Source organism: Orbicella faveolata, unplaced genomic scaffold (genome assembly GCF_042242905.1).
Source record: "Orbicella faveolata isolate gen_17 unplaced genomic scaffold, um_ofav_v1 contig_35, whole genome shotgun sequence".
NCBI classification, from domain to species: domain Eukaryota; kingdom Metazoa; phylum Cnidaria; class Anthozoa; order Scleractinia; family Merulinidae; genus Orbicella; species Orbicella faveolata.
Genome location: NW_028301564.1, coordinates 17,170,064 through 17,185,658, shown reverse-complemented (window position 1 = coordinate 17,185,658; position 15,595 = coordinate 17,170,064). Strand labels below are relative to the sequence as shown.

The 15,595-nt window shown below is 41.0% G+C and overlaps 1 protein-coding gene across 1 annotated transcript in view; it reads left to right on the top strand.

The window, feature by feature from the left end:
* Window positions 1–14,982, top strand: part of LOC110042170 (uncharacterized) — a 43,445-nt gene extending 28,463 nt beyond the window's left edge. The window contains exons 21-34 of the mRNA XM_089274192.1: window positions 18–114; window positions 1,125–4,967; window positions 5,415–5,518; window positions 6,761–6,879; window positions 7,621–7,688; window positions 8,638–8,730; window positions 9,277–9,388; window positions 9,486–9,516; window positions 10,187–10,237; window positions 10,530–10,635; window positions 11,205–11,251; window positions 11,700–11,793; window positions 12,501–12,623; window positions 13,245–14,982. Of these exons, the coding sequence (XP_089130318.1) occupies window positions 18–114; window positions 1,125–4,967; window positions 5,415–5,518; window positions 6,761–6,879; window positions 7,621–7,688; window positions 8,638–8,730; window positions 9,277–9,388; window positions 9,486–9,516; window positions 10,187–10,237; window positions 10,530–10,635; window positions 11,205–11,251; window positions 11,700–11,793; window positions 12,501–12,623; window positions 13,245–13,507 (5,151 nt within the window). The 3' untranslated portion in view covers window positions 13,508–14,982. The remainder of the gene's footprint in view (window positions 1–17; window positions 115–1,124; window positions 4,968–5,414; window positions 5,519–6,760; window positions 6,880–7,620; window positions 7,689–8,637; window positions 8,731–9,276; window positions 9,389–9,485; window positions 9,517–10,186; window positions 10,238–10,529; window positions 10,636–11,204; window positions 11,252–11,699; window positions 11,794–12,500; window positions 12,624–13,244) is intronic.
* Window positions 14,983–15,595: the final 613 nt, after the last annotated feature.

Sequence of the window (15,595 nt, the reverse complement as noted above, 5' to 3'; positions counted from 1 at the left end):
TAATATTTTTCCTGCAGGAAGTCAAGCACCGCTCAACAAACCGAGAAACCAGATATCCTTGGAAGACTCGCGAAGAAAGCAAACATAGTCAGGTGCCATCAGCAGGCGGAGAAGGCAGGTGTTGTATTAACTTGGCTAGAGATACATCTTAGTCAGCTCTCTGCAGTGCTGCTCTCACAACATAAACTGCCAACTCATTTCTCTGTTTTTTGTTTATGACATGTGCTTTTCCTTTCTGTCAGCTTACAAGCTTCAGCTATTTAATTGTTCCCTAACTAACATGGCAATTGTTATTGTGTATGAAGTTTTGTGAATGCGTATTTGTTGGAGATGGTGGCACACTGTGAGCAGTTGACACTGATGTGTTTGTATCCTTGGTTAAGAGTACTTATTGTTGCTAAACAATCCTTTGCTAGTGGAAAATATTACAGTGGAACCCCACCTTACGGCCACTCTGTTAATACGACCACCTCGTTATTACAGCCATTTTATTCTGGCCCAATCAAAAAGCTCAGCCAGTCATTTTCTTATTTTAGGTCCGTTGGTGACTGGATAACGGGGTTCCACTCTATTTATCATCAGTAAAGCTCCATGAGACATTACAACATCGAAGTATCTGTCTTGAGTGAAACTGATGTTCAAATTTTCCTAGTGTGTTTTTCTGCCGGTAACTGCTAATAAGAAACATTTAAACATAGTTAACACCATCTGCCCATAGTGCTTGTCAGGGGAAAATACCCGGATGGATAGTAGTCGTCTCTGAAAATTGTACGAAAGACGCAATTTGTGTATTAAGTACATTTGGCTTTGACGCCTTTCATCTAAAAAAGTTGAAAATAATTCAATATGATTTTTGAACTGGCCCGCGGAAGAAAATTTATTGATGAGCAATAACGACATTAGAGTGTTTATGTCTAGGAGCTATCGGTCTGATGGTTGCGTCTTGAAAATGTGATTTTCTTAAAACTAGCATATTTTCCTGAGAGTCTTCAAGCATCACATTTCTGTGGAGCAACTATCAGGCGATAGTTCTTCGACAGAAACATTCTATTGTTTAAATATTGCAAAGAAAGTGGGAGAGCTGTAAGTTATTTTAATTTCTGGTTATTTGGCCGTTGTCATAGGACTCACGTCAGCAAGTCAAAGCGCTACTGGAAAAAATATTGGCTGTGATGAGGAATCTTCCAAGCACGCTGCAAAAAGGAACAAAGTCGTTAAAGAAGCACATAGCACCAGTGGCAATGAACCGGTCGGAGATGATATGAGGGATTGGAAAATCTATGTTTTTGCGTGTATGAAAAAACCTCAATTTGAAAACTGGATTCGAAGAAAGAACTTCGCGGCTAAATTAGCTGGAAAGTGCAGTGTTGTTCTTACTCCAGAGCAGGTCAGGCGGTCTTCAGAGCGTTGGTACCGTCGAGTTAAGAAACAATTGAGGCGAACAAGTCACAGCTCTAAGCCACAAACAGAGGACTTGGAAACATCGGACTGTCTTGAGTTTGATTTTGATGACATGGATGTTGAGAGCAATTGCGTTAAAGTTCCTTCCGGAAACAAGGAGCAGAGTTGTAGTTCTGTTTCAAAGGAGTTACAACAGTGTGAGAGTGTTAATAATGACAATATTGAGAGATGTACTGTACATAGCACGCGTATGGAGCACCACGCATCGCCTGGCACAGAGAGGAGTGAAGTTGTACATAGGCTCGTAAATTTTAATTCAGTTGATGATTGCAATTATGGCACCATTGATATTGATAAGAAGGATGACCTGATGTGTGATAAAGAGGTTTCAATTATTTTAAAACAAGATGACATGGATGATGTATCTACCAGCAACGTTGTAAACGATGATGCAAACAGTTCTGTCCTTGGTAGTGTGACAAGTAAATCGGCAGGAAAGAATATCCCTGTCAAAGCAGAGCAGCCATGTGATGATCTTGTAGAAGATCAAGTGACCCTGTGCGAGGGGGATGACGTGAGAACAAGCCCAACAAGTGAAGCGAAGGTTGGTTGTAACAAGCAGCAGGATGACGCGAAAGAGATTCCTGTGGCAGAGGTGTTAGAGGAAAGCACAGGTCTCCACTCAGATGGTGAAGGTAACGGAGGTAAAGTTATAGATGGAGAAAATGAAGGCGTACTTGGTCCTGGTTTTGGAGAGGTCATTGATGGACAAGGTGGATCATCTCAAGAACAAGGTGTCGCTGCTGATTTTAAGTCAGTGAGGAAAGCAGAGGTGATTCAAGTTACACAACACGACCAGGGTATGGAGGGAACATCAAAGGAAGTAACGGACGCATCGCTGTTGCATACCAAGGACACTGTTGCTGAAGATGCTAAGATGGATGTGACTGGAAGCTCGCAAGCAGGAGTTTTGAAAGAGACAGCTGAAGTCAATGATGACCAAGAGAGCTGTCAAGATCCTGCAAGTGTTGCAAGACAAGGCATCCAAGATGTGGAAAATGCCCTTGTCCACACAGATAGTCGTGATGCTAAAGATACAAAGTATTCTTTGGAAGACGACTCAGTTGGAGAAAGGAACAAAGTAGAATCTCAAATGGGTACTGACGACACAGAAGACAAACCTCCATTTACTGCAACAGCAGAGCCTCAAACTAACATTGATGGAAACTTTGATAAAGCCACTGTTGTGTTGGAACAAGACAAGACTGATAGCGTTGATTCGGGGGAGACAAATACTACTATGACTAACAGATCTCTCATGATGTCATCTGCGGTCAGGAGTTTTGCTGAACTCAGTGAACCACAGAGTGGCTCGTTAACTACTATTGTGTCCACGCCAAATCAGCCAAAGGTGGTAAACTTACCAGCTCTGCAGAGGCCTTCTTTAAATGCGGTGACTACACCCATTGTTCCTGTCACATCTTGCTTTTCACCCTTTCAACCTTTTCAACAGAATCTTGTGTGGCCAGTTGTAAGACACACTAGTCCCTTTACCACTGCAGGGATTGTTCCAGTTCCAGTTCCAGTTCCAGTCTATGCTCCTACACATCCACCAGGTAATTATGGATTTGACCCTTCTTGGGTAGACCACCCACTGCATGCACCCATCCCAGTTGGGTGTGTTCGCTCGCATTCGACGTATGAAGACATTTGTCCTCCTGGCACTGAAAAAATCTCTCTGGAACCAAGCAGTGACTCAGCAGATCTTGTACCAGGGCCAGAGACGCAAGAAGAAGAAACAAGTAACACCATGGATGACAAGCAGCTGCCTGGAAGCGTTATGGATAATTCAGTAGTAACTGCTCTAATGCAGTTTTACTCTGAAATTGAAGAGGTAGAAGATAGTGAGAGAAATGGTGTCAAAGGAGCTGATGATACTATTGAAACAAATTTTGTACGTAGTCTCCCAAAGCCTGTGGAAGAATCAACGCAGACGAAAAGTAGCAAAAGCCATGAGACAACAAGTGACATGGAGGTTGAATCTGACCGTGAAGACGGTGATAAAGATGTTTCTGAAGATGTAGAAACGTCAGGAACTGGAGGCGTTGCTAACCCGGGTCGTACGAGGGCTGAAAGTCTTAATAGAGCAGGCAAATTCGAAGGCAAAAACGGGGAGGCAGAGTTCACTGAAACATCGACCAAGCAAAGCCAATCAGCAGGTGGTATGGTTTGTTCTAAAGTGAATATAACTCTGGTGGAGAATCGAGTGAACAGAACAGAAGTAGAGAATCCTATGATGATGAATCTGGAAACCACTAACGATGAAACACAAGCAAAGAATCCTAAAGTTGAAACTGAAAGAGCACAGGTTATTAATACTGGTTTTACTGGGGACAGAACTCGGATGGAGTATCCTAACGTTACTATGAATGAATCGCTGGTAGACAATCCAGACAACTCTATGGATATAACACTTTCAGCGAAACTTGATACTGATGAAACAGTGGCAGAGAATGGAACACTGGTGGAGAATGCAAATGCTGCTATTGACAAAACAAAGGCGGAGAAGGCTAATGATCCTATTGAAACAATACTGGCTAAGGAACCTGATGATGCTACGAATGAAACTCTGGTAGATAGTCAGGATATTGCTGTGGATGGAACACAGATGGAAGATCCTTACATTGCCGCGGGTGGAACACATGCAGAGGAACCTCCTAGTAAATCAATACTGGCTGAGGAACCTGATGTTGTTATGAATGAAACTCTGGTGGATAGTCTTGATATCGCTGTGGATGGAACACAGATTGAAGAACCTTGCATTGTCTCGGATGGAACACACGCAGAGGACCCTGATGATGCCATCATAGGAGGCTTGAAAGAGGAGCATCGCGAAACACATGCAGAGGAACCTGCTGATGCCATCATGGAGGGCTTGGAGGAGGCCCATCGTGGAACACATGCAGAGGGACCTGATGAGGCCATTATGGGAGGCTTGGAAGAGGAGCATCGTGGAACACTTGCAGAGGAACCTGCTGATGCCATTATGGAGGGCGTGGAGGAGGCGCATCGTGGAACACATGCAGAGGGACCTGATGAGGCCATTATGGAGGACTTGGAAGAGGAGCATTCATTGAGCCCCATCGATCCACTCTTCATGGCAAATGCTGAGCAAACAATCTTCAGCTCCATAGGTGATCTGACAAACTTGTTAGGACAATCATCAACGTTTGATCGTATTGCAGAGGAAGCCATTGCTTCGACTGTGTCATCCCTAGAGGATGTCCTTCGTCAAGCACATAGCAGCTACCTATACCATGAGTCCAGCAGCTGCCCATCTGACAGTGGTGTGTCCGTGGGGGAGGAAGTTTCAGTTCCTTCAAGATCATTCAGCAATATTCCCATGTCCACGATTTCTCCACAGGATGGTGATGCAAGCAAAATAGGTTCTGTGCCTGGGTGGAGTGTATCGAGCTGCTTGAGTGCAGGTATGCAACCCCGGGTGGTTACTGCAACAGATGCTAGAGCAAATGACAAGAATGGGACAACTTCTTACATCAATACAGGTTTGTCTATCACCTAGATGTTTGGTTAACTTACTTTTGGGACCAGCTTTGACATCCATCTTAGAAAATTGTGCCACCAGGGTTTGTCATATGAATCTTTCGGGAAGCAACCCACCTGTTAGTCACTGCCCTATACTGTTTTTTTTTCCTAAGCTTGCCGACATTTTAACTAACAACAGCAATTGCTGTAACCTTATAGCTAATGGAATTATTTTAACTTTTACGGTGTTATCTTGTACATAAGCTAACATAGGATCTCTCATAGTCAATGAGTTTTAATCATTTTCCTCTGAATGTTTACATTTTATAAGTACCGTATGTCAATTAGTGTTGCTATTTTACTAGTGTCCCCAATTAAACACACGGACACTTAAATGAAAGTTTTACTTACTTAGCTGCTCGTCGCTGCTCGTCATAAATTTAGTGACTTCTTTTCTTTACCAACAGAGAAACTTCCCGCACAGAAGAAGATTAAAAACCCAGCTGGCCACAGGAAGTTCTACTTCTATGTGTATTCACCTGAACATGACAGAGAATGTGAAGCAGTCAAGGTAACTCTTATGACTTCTCGTTCAAATGAGGCGACGTTCACACTACGCCGGGGAAATTTGAAAACGCAGCTTTATTTTTACGGTTAGGCCTATCGTCCACACTAATCCGTCACGAAAACGGAGCTTTATTTCTACGGTTAGGCCTACCGTCCACACTAATCCGTCACGAAAACGGAGCTTTATTTCTACGGTTAGGCCTACCGTCCACACTAATCCGTCACGAAAACGGAGCTTTATTTCTACGGTTAGGCCTATCGTCCACACTAATCCGTCACGAAAATGGAGCTTTTCGAAAACGCTCTTTAAACTGGAGCTATATTTCAACTTTATTTCTAGTTCTATTTCTATTGTGGACAGAGAACATTTTGAAAACAGAGCTTTTCGAAAACAATGAGATCGCGATCATCTTCTGATTTCCCTGCGCGAGTTTTCCTCAAGCACAAATCCAAAATGAGCGGATTGCATAAAAACGGAGCTTTACGAAAACGGTGGCGTCGCGATGACAATGTGATTCCCCTGTCCGAGTGTCCTCAAACACAAAATCCAAAATAGCCGGTGATTGTTGCGTTTTTAAATTCTTCGGCGTAGCGTGGACGGAAAACATTTGATTGGTTTTCCTCGACATAGTGTGGATGGGGTCTAAGATCGTGTTGTTCCATAGAATGAGAAGCAAATATTAACAGACCATGAACATTACTAGTATCTTTTAAAGTATAGTAGGAATGCATAGAGTATAAGGAAGAACTTGCACAAGGAACTTCTACCCAAACAAAGAGAAAAAAATTAAAACCTTTTTGTAATTCTCAAAGAATATGTTCGAGTTATGTAAATATAATGGAATCTGGTAAGTTCTAGGAAGTTATTATTATGAATTTCATGATTAATAACAGGACAAACGCATGAAAAACTGACATGAATTTGTTTTTTTACAATAACAGAAAGGCAGAAGGGACAAAATTAAGTCAAAACGCGAGAAATTCACGTGTCTGTCCGCTTATTGATGATGAAAATTAGTCAATGAGCGCGCGAGAATTTCTGCAGTTGTTATAAAAACAACTTTTGTAAATGGTGTGGCGAGACAATGGTCTTAGTTTGGATGCTGGATTGAGAGCAGCTCTAATTATTTGTGTTTTGACAAGTGGCATCTCAAAAATAGCTTTCTTTTTCTTAGTGATATCATGAATCAAGGATTTTTGACCACTAACTGCCTTTTGTGTTTGTTTGTCTGTTTGCTTTTTCAAGAACTACATGTTAAAAGCAGGAGGAACATTTGTTGACGTTAAGGACTCTGCGTGTTTGGAGGAGAATTCCCGAGAGCTGAAAGTGTTCATCAGACGAAAACACTTACCAGCTGTTCACAGGTAAACAAGCAAACAGACAGACAGACGAACAAAAAACCAAGCAAGCAAACAAACAAACAAATAAACAAACAAACGAAGATTAGTTGACTGGCTAGTATTTCTTGATCACTTTGTGAAGAAACTCCGTCTTAGGTTAGTTTCTCAACATTGAGGCAGATTGTATATTCCCCAGTACATCTGCTTAACTTGAAATTCAGATCCTAGTTTGTGAACCAGATACAAGTGAACGTATTTGAAACCAAACACAATCCATTACCTTTTGGAGAGCAGGGATGGCACAGTGGTGAGAGTGCTTGCCTCCCACCAATGTGGCCTGGGTTCGATTCCAGCCCGGTGCCATATGTGGGTTGAGTTTGTTGTTGGTTTTCGCCTTGCTTCGAGTGTTTTTCTCCGGGTTCTCCGGATTTCTCCATCCAGCTAAGGCTGATATGACTTCCTCTCTAAATTATGTATTTTTTAAAAACAAGGACATCAATGTGATTGAATCCCAAGCATCGATAAACAGTGACTTCACCTTTGTGTTTCATATCCGAAGAAGAAGCTCCAATTTTGATTACGAAAATTGTTTGCCAGCTCCACTCTGAGGTCAACGACTGAATATTTTAGAACTCAACTTGCTCTCGAGTTATTGCCATTGAATTTCCCTATTCCCATCCTCCAGGACTCCCTCTTTATTTTCCATGATTTCGTTCAATTTCGTTCAGAATTGTGGATTTTATGTTGAGATTTTTTCTTGTATAGGTTGGCGAACTTGTACCAGTTAAAGATGTTAGCGTCTGTCCGATTTTCCTTGTTCAACACTCTTACAGGTATGCTTAAAGATTAAGTAAACAGACGATTTTTATCAACTTACGTTTTTTACAGTAACTGCAGACACTCTCGCGTACTCAGTGGCTAATTTTCATCGTCAATAGGCGAGTCTTTGCTGACGTCATTGTTTACATTTTTCCTCATTAACATACGACTTTGCGCATAGAAGGCATCGTGCTAGACACGATTTTACTAGAAAAACTTAAAGAGTTTGTGACACTTAGTAAGTGGTGAAATTTTTGGCTCTTTGGGTGTAATATTCGAGGAGAAATTGGCTTTCAAAAACATCAAAATTTCTGTGTGGCAAAAGCGCTAATGAGCTCATACATTCTTTGTAACATTTTGAGCTTTTAAACCCTCGTCGCACAAAAAGTATTCAATACATCGCGCTTAAATTCCTTGGGACAGTTAATCGTACTGTGCCCTTTCAATATTCAGTATTAAGCTCTTTGTAGCTCCATCAGAAACTGTATCGCTTATGGTAATGAGGCAAATATTGTAAACAAAGATTCTCCTATAGGTAGACAAATACACGAGTTTATAATTTATGCAATGTTGTTATTGTTAGAAACAAATTGACGTCAGTTTTTTCACGCGTCTGTCCTGTCATGTACAATGAATTTCGTCATACATTGTTGGAGTAGTTTGCGGACCCACAGCTGCTTTGACCATGTTATGACGAAATTCATGATCGATAATAGGACAGACGTATGAAAAACTGGCGTCAATTTGTTAAATACAAGTCGCCTTTTCCATGCATAAACGAAGCAAACGTCGAAAGCTCTGACTGCCAAGTTATCGGATTTTAACCATTCTTTAGATTCCAGTATTCTAGTCAATATTCTTCAGCGCACCATTAAATTGAATTATGATTTTTGTTTTATATGACTGTTATAGGATTTATTAAAAGATAGCAACATTTTGCTTGAAATGTTTCTCTCATTGTAGATGTGATCGAGGGAAGTCGCTTCTATGAGAACATCTTTGTCTCTGGCGGTGCTTTGCTTACTGATGACAGTATTCTGAAGACCATTGAACTTGGTAATAAAATATGTTGTGGCGTACAATTCGCAGAAATAAAGCAGCGTTCTGATTGGTAGTGTCTTGGTCATAATCATAGTCCGGTTAAAAATTCCATGCTATCAGCTTTGTGAGGGGACATCGAAATTGCCTGAGACTGAACGTACTTGCACTTTGGGTGCGAATATTTTTGTGGTACTCTCAAGGATCTGTGGTTAAAAAAAAAAAATGATTCTGGTTTTACACCGAGAATTGCAAGATCTAGGCTCTCTTTCTTTTCTAGCCTGATTTGTAATTCATTTTGGGTCCTTTTTTTGTCAATACTTTATACGCTTGTAGGATTACGTCTGGGTGGACAGAGACTAACTTCGTTTAGACCCTGTGAATACTTAATGATCCTCTCAAGGGGCTCCTTTTGCGAATTGATCTTGCTTTCATAGGGGGGCAGGGAGGAGGGGAGCGGAGAGGAGGGGGCGGGGAGAAGGTGGGGCGAGGTTACATTTCTCCTTGCTCAAACCTCGGCTTGTAAGTCATTGTCGGTCATTCTCATCTTCGTATTCTCCACAGATCATCTTGATGCTCTGTTGCGCTACCTGAAGGAACAAAGCTTGGCTCATCAGAAGTTTGTCTGGGTTTTGAACATCAGTAGAAATGGCTACAAGAAGCTTTCATTGAACAGGTCAGTGATGATTTCAAGTGAAGTATCACCGCTTTTTAGGATTCTTTTCATCGTGTTCGTATACTCATTTACTGTTTTCTTTCTATGATCTGTAAAGGCCTCAAACCAAGAGAGATTCTAAGGTTCTGGTAAGTTACACCTTTACTTGTCGTTGGTTTTGTCACAGCCGCTGACCCTTGAAGTGCATGAACGCTAAGGAAAAACTGCTTCCTTGTCTAGCCACTTGCTTGTTTTGTATGGTAAAGGATCAGATCCCTGTTTCGCATTTGATATTAAGCGCCACGTTATTTTACCCGGTATGTAAATTTGCCTTAATGTAAAAATTTAGACCTCGAGATTTTGCTGGCGACCACTTTGATGTTTCAATCAAAAGACTCTCATAAATAAATTGTGTTGATTATTACAATGCAGTTCAAGCACTTCTGTTAATCTAGCCACATCTTCCAGGGTTCGTAAAGATTGAACAGTACAGTAGATTACTATAAGAAAAAACAAATAGTGCAAGGGAGAATATCGCATTTAAAACACTCCTTAAGTTCGAGATTTTCGCACCAAAAGCAGGGCTAACCTCGACATTGAATAGTTTACTAGAGAGAAGGAGAGATCCTTTATTACAATTTCTTTATGTGTGTTTACAATCGTTGAATATCACTAAGCTGGTCGACTGTCTAAGCCTTACTCGTTTTTCAACGGAGTAATGAAAAAGAGACAAATTCCTAATTTCAGTTTTCAATTCAGTTAGTATAACAAGATGTAGCCAGAGAATAATTAGATGTTCAATGTGCTTTTTTTCTTCAGAATCTTATCCGTCAGTACAGGGAGGAGGGCTTCGTCACAGTTCTTCAAAAGGTGAGAATATTATAACTACTTGGAGTGCAAATTTGAGTTAATTTAAATCCACTACGAAGTTTTCGATTTCTGATGTGCCGGAGTTTTAGGGTCGGTGATCATCGGCTATCTTCGAGTGATCCTCGTTAATCTTCGTCATTCTTCGGGTGCTCTTCGGTACTGTTCGAGTGGGTGCCGGAAGTTGTAAGATTTGATTGACCCACGGTTTTTGGCGAAGATATTGTTACGAAACACGGCATATGTATAACTTATTTTAACGCCAGCGTGACTGACGAATTCTTTTTCTAATCAGGGTTATGTAGCTGAAGGCATGCCTGCTGCTCAGCGATATCTGCAGACTTCACTCAAGCTCCAGATTGATTTGATCTCCGTCTACAGACACGTGATCCTTCTGTCAGGTGCGTCACCAGACTCTCTCCTCTTGTTAGAGTGCAGTGTTTTGATTTTAAGAGTGATTTGAGATGCTGTTCACTTTCGTGTAGACGGAAAACATTTTGAAAACGGAGCTTTTCGAAAACGATGACGATGACGATGACGATAATCATGTGATTTCTTTGACCAAGGTTTCCTCAAACACAAATCCAAATGAGCGGTAATTGCTGTGTTTTTAAATTTCTACGGAGTAGTGTGGACGGAAAACATTTGCTGCGTTTTCAGTGTGAAACCTCAGTCCTCAAATTCCTCCGGCGTAGTGTGGGCGGGGTCTTAGTTGAACGGTATTGGATAAAATTAGGACTCTTTATCATCAACATGTAAATTCTAACGTTAGGGCCGTTGGGAAAAGAAGGAACTCTAAGTCCTCAACGGGTTTTCACGTTAAGTTCGGATTCGTGTGAAACTTGTTGAAACGTAGAGTTCCTTTACAAAATTGCTTTCTATTCAGTAAAAGGTTTGCCCCATTAGCGGAAGAAGTATTTAAATCACCGCGTGATTCATTAAGGCCGTGAATTATTTTTCTTATTAACAGATATGGACAAGAACAGAATGGAATTGCCATGGTTCTTGGAACGTGGGGTAGGTTGGATCTTAGTCCCTTACTCGAAAGATGTATTCTACTTACTGAATACCTTACATTCTCTTCAATGTCAGTTCTGAGAATTTAGAACTACATCAAGACTGCATCCCTTAGTTGATGATTTTCTTTATTCTCATCACCTTTTCCTTTACAATATAGAGAAACTGCAACGAGAATTTGGATTTTGGTCGTAAGGTTTAGTCAGATTTTCTTCAGTTTTTTTTACAGAAGGGTGTAGAACACAGGATACTTGACTAAGAAACATTGTGCTTTCATAGAATAAGAATATTCCTGTATTAGGGCGGATGATTGTTGGAGAATATGCGAGAAATGTCCGTGTAAAAATCCGTGGCCTCTCCCTTCTCGAATGGCGTTCTTGTTTCGTGATTGTGTATTACATGGCGTTGTTTCCTTCGTTAATGTTAATTGGTATTTTTGTTATCTTAGATTGGAGTCATGAATGTTCAAGAATTTTTGACAGCATTCGTTTTGGAGAGAACATGCCCAGAAGAACACCCCAAATCTGAAAAAATTGGGCTTCGTTAGCGAATAAGGCCACAGTGTCTGTAAGCCCAGAAATATTGTCATTGGATCGTTGAAGTGAAATGTTCTCTGCCAAATATTGTTTAAGTGGACCTATTAAGTGAGTTTAGTCAGCTGGTGAGGCTTCTTAAAGAACAAGTTCGCATTTAGCGACCATATTTTCACGCGCCTTGCAGCCTTAAGATGGCAGGATTCGATGTCCCGTGGACAGAAATCTTGAATTTTTTTTAACTTCCCACATTGATTTTTTTGTTCATTTTTGGACAATGTGGAGATAATAGTAAATAAAGTTTGTTTCTGGAAAGAAAAGTAGGGGTCACCGAACTTCTTTGATCGTTAAATCCAGGCAAAGCTATAGCAGTGGCCATCTGCCTTATCATTGTCCATTTTATTACTTAGCGCGCGCATGACGTGGCGTGTGAATTTGCTTGCGCAGTAAGGACGCACAGAAAGAATTTGCTCGAAAGTCTTTCCGGGGCAGAAAGGTAGTCGCTCTTATTTGGTCACGCAATCGCAATAACAATATATTAAGTTACACTAGGCTAGATACAACAAGTTAAGTGACAGGCAAGTGTAAGCGTGTATTGTGGTCTCCATAGCAGTTCTAAGCGTATTCACGTAATGGGCGGAAAAAGCCTTGCGCGACAAACAAAAAACGACTGGAGACGACGTTATGTCCTTGAGGGTTATAAGTTGCTGCAAGGTAACTGGTTGAACTTTTTCTTTACTACAGGGAAAGGGAAGCGACGAGACTGCTTTCAAGACGCCCGATTCCTGAAGTTACTGTGAAAGGATCTTCCACAGTGCCATACTGTTCCACGCCTGAAGGTACGATATCCTCTTTGCTTCCACTTCCAGGGTCAAAAAATAGAGTCTCCTTTCTAGTTACCATTCATTACCTTTAATGTTGCGTCTGATAATTTGACCGTTACTCTTTTGATCTGTCTGGAGTGTGGCAGACTTTTTCAAATTTTGTTGTTTTGTCTTGAAAAGTCGCTCAAAACTAATTGCGATTTTCGCTTCCGTCAACAATTCGCCTAATATTTTCAGTTTGGTGTTCTAGGAGCATTTATCGTACGAGCGAAGGTACTCGGTCATAATTTTAGGACGTGATTAAACAGAAAAAGTAGAGGGAGGCGCGGTGGCCTCCGGATCGAGCGGTCCGGGTTCGAGGCCTGGCCGGGGACCAAAGTCCCTCTCTCCACCTAGGTGTGTAAATGGGTACTGGCGAACCTAATGTTGGGGGTAACCCCGCGATAGACTAGCATCCCATCCAGGGGGGAGTAAAAATACTCCCAGTCGCTTCATGCTACTGAAATCGGGATAATCACTGGCATGATAAGCCATTTGGCTCGTATACAGACTTTACCTTTACATTTTTTTTTGTAACAAAAATGTATTAAAATTGCCGTAATAGTGTCCCTTAACTTGCTTTGTTCTTCATTGCAGATGAAATAGTTTCTCAAACGTCAGAGGGAACACCAGTGTCCGACTCCTCAAATGACAGTCCTTACACGGACAATCATGCTCCTGAATTGCCACGCTCCTCTGGCGCGCCTCAGAAGAGAGCCGTTCGTTCCTTGAGTGTGGACGCGGGTACCATGACCCACACTAGGCTCCATATCCTGTCGTGTGTCCGGAGCGTGCGCGATAACATCCGTAGTCAGATTAGCAGTAGTTCTCCGTCTAGCCCTGTTAGTCGGTCCATGTGACTAGACGGGTAGCCACCTCTTTCTGTGGGAGGGTGGGTCAAGCCACTTCTTATTGCGGGGGTTGGGAGGGTGGGTGGAACCACCCCTTGTCTAGTCATGTAGGTCTGTGTAGATGTAGTTACTGTTCAAGTTTACTTAGTAGAGTTGATCTGCAGAGTTTTAGAATGTAATGGACCGTGTAAAATGCCTAGTGGCTTAGTAACAGACGTTCTCGTTTTCTCGCTTTATTTATGCCTGCGTGGCTAACGCTCGGTTAAGAATTTCTTCTTTGCTTTCCATCTTGTTGTCTTTTCATGTAGTTCTTAGATAAATGGTATCATCAGCTTTTGCAATAGGGTTTTCTTTACAAAGTGCAGAAGGGTTCTTTTAACTGTTGATCCTGTTTGCCCTTTAGTCGTTAAGAAATTGGCCCCCAAAAGAGTAGATTTCTGTAATGGATGACCACGAATGCGCTCATTTTGCTTTCTTTTTCTTGTCGATTAAAACGAGGCGTCAGGTTGACTTCTCGCTGACCGATTTTGTTATTCAGCCATTGTAACAGCGTTATGTTTTCTTCTCTTTTACTTCAGATGAAGGAGTAGCTTTAGCTTTATTATCGTTATAATACATTATTACATACATAAAAATTACGAAGGGGACTTTTTTTCTAAATTATTTTGAAATAACTTTTGTTAAAGCCATACCTTTTTTCATTTGTACCATATGTACAGCTTATTTTCCTAAAAAAAACCACCCATCATAATTTGTCCAATGCAAAATTTATTTTTCGAAAAAACCGCCTAACCCCTATTTTCTGCTAAGTACAGGGGACAAATTAATTTGTGCAAAACTTCGGAGATAGATGTTGTCCCCCTGTTACTTTGATCTTCATAAGTTTTGTACTTTTGGAAATTTCTCGAAGACCTTTAGACAGCCTGAGATCTTAGGAGTGAGGTTTTCGGTTGGCGAAAATTAACGAAACTGTCTTGCGTCAGTCAGAATTGGGTCATTTTAATTTTTGTGTATATACTACTGAGTTCAATCCTCAGTAATGACTGCCTAACTTTGTTGTTAGTTAATTTTTTTAATTTTCAGGAAGTCTTCAGAAATTATCTTATATTGTTTCAACTGAAAGATCGATCTATTTTGTATTTCCAGTTTTTTGTGTGGTTTAAATTATTGAAGTTTATTAGATCAAATATGTACTCCAGTTGCATTGAATTTGTAAATAGAATTATCAATTTGTATTTCCACGTACAAGTGTTTTTTAAAGAGATCTATTACGAATGACTATTTAAAGTTTTGTTGATCGGAGATCTATGTGAATCAGTGCGAATCTCGGCTGTCTATTCGAGTCGATCGGAAGTTACTCTCTAGTGACGCCACGCTGCGTGACACTGGTGGAGTGCACAACTTGTGATCGACTCGAATGGACTGTTGTTATTCGGGCTATATATGAATGAGATTTTATTTTGAATAAAGTTGAGTTTAGTTCATACCACTGTTCATCTTCTTGTGGTTCGAAGGCCCTTGAATCCAAGTGTTTTGGGGAACTCCGCGTCTTGCCTGCACAAGGGTAGTCTGCGTTGGAATGGTTTTCCCCCACGACGAAAGATCTTTTTTCGTATACTGGCCGCGCGAGAATTGGGGCTGGAGAGAAGCTCTATTCGTACTGCAAACGCTTTTTGCGCAGCCTACATAGACCCTTTTCATAAATGGCTACCAATTTAAAATTCTTTGTATGTATTTAAATTAGTCTCTCAAAACTCGTTTGGGAGTAAAAATTCTTTTGAATTATCAACTCAAGAACAAGGTTAATCAGGCTAATTTAAATACATACAAAAGAATTTATAATTGGCAGCCATTTATGAAAAGGGTCTATAAGGGCGCGGTTTTGCGCTCCTCTAACTTGAGGGGAAGGCCAGCGCGATCGCTGCGCGTTGAAGCCTGTAGGCTTTTCTAGCGGACGAGAAACTTATCCTGCATGATTGGTTACAATCTGCTGCACCGTTATAATTTTTAGGAGGGCGGAGGTTGGGCAAATTTTTACAGAGTAAGAATTTCTAACTGCAGGAAGGATTTTTTCGTTCTCAATTTTCCTTGTCTTGG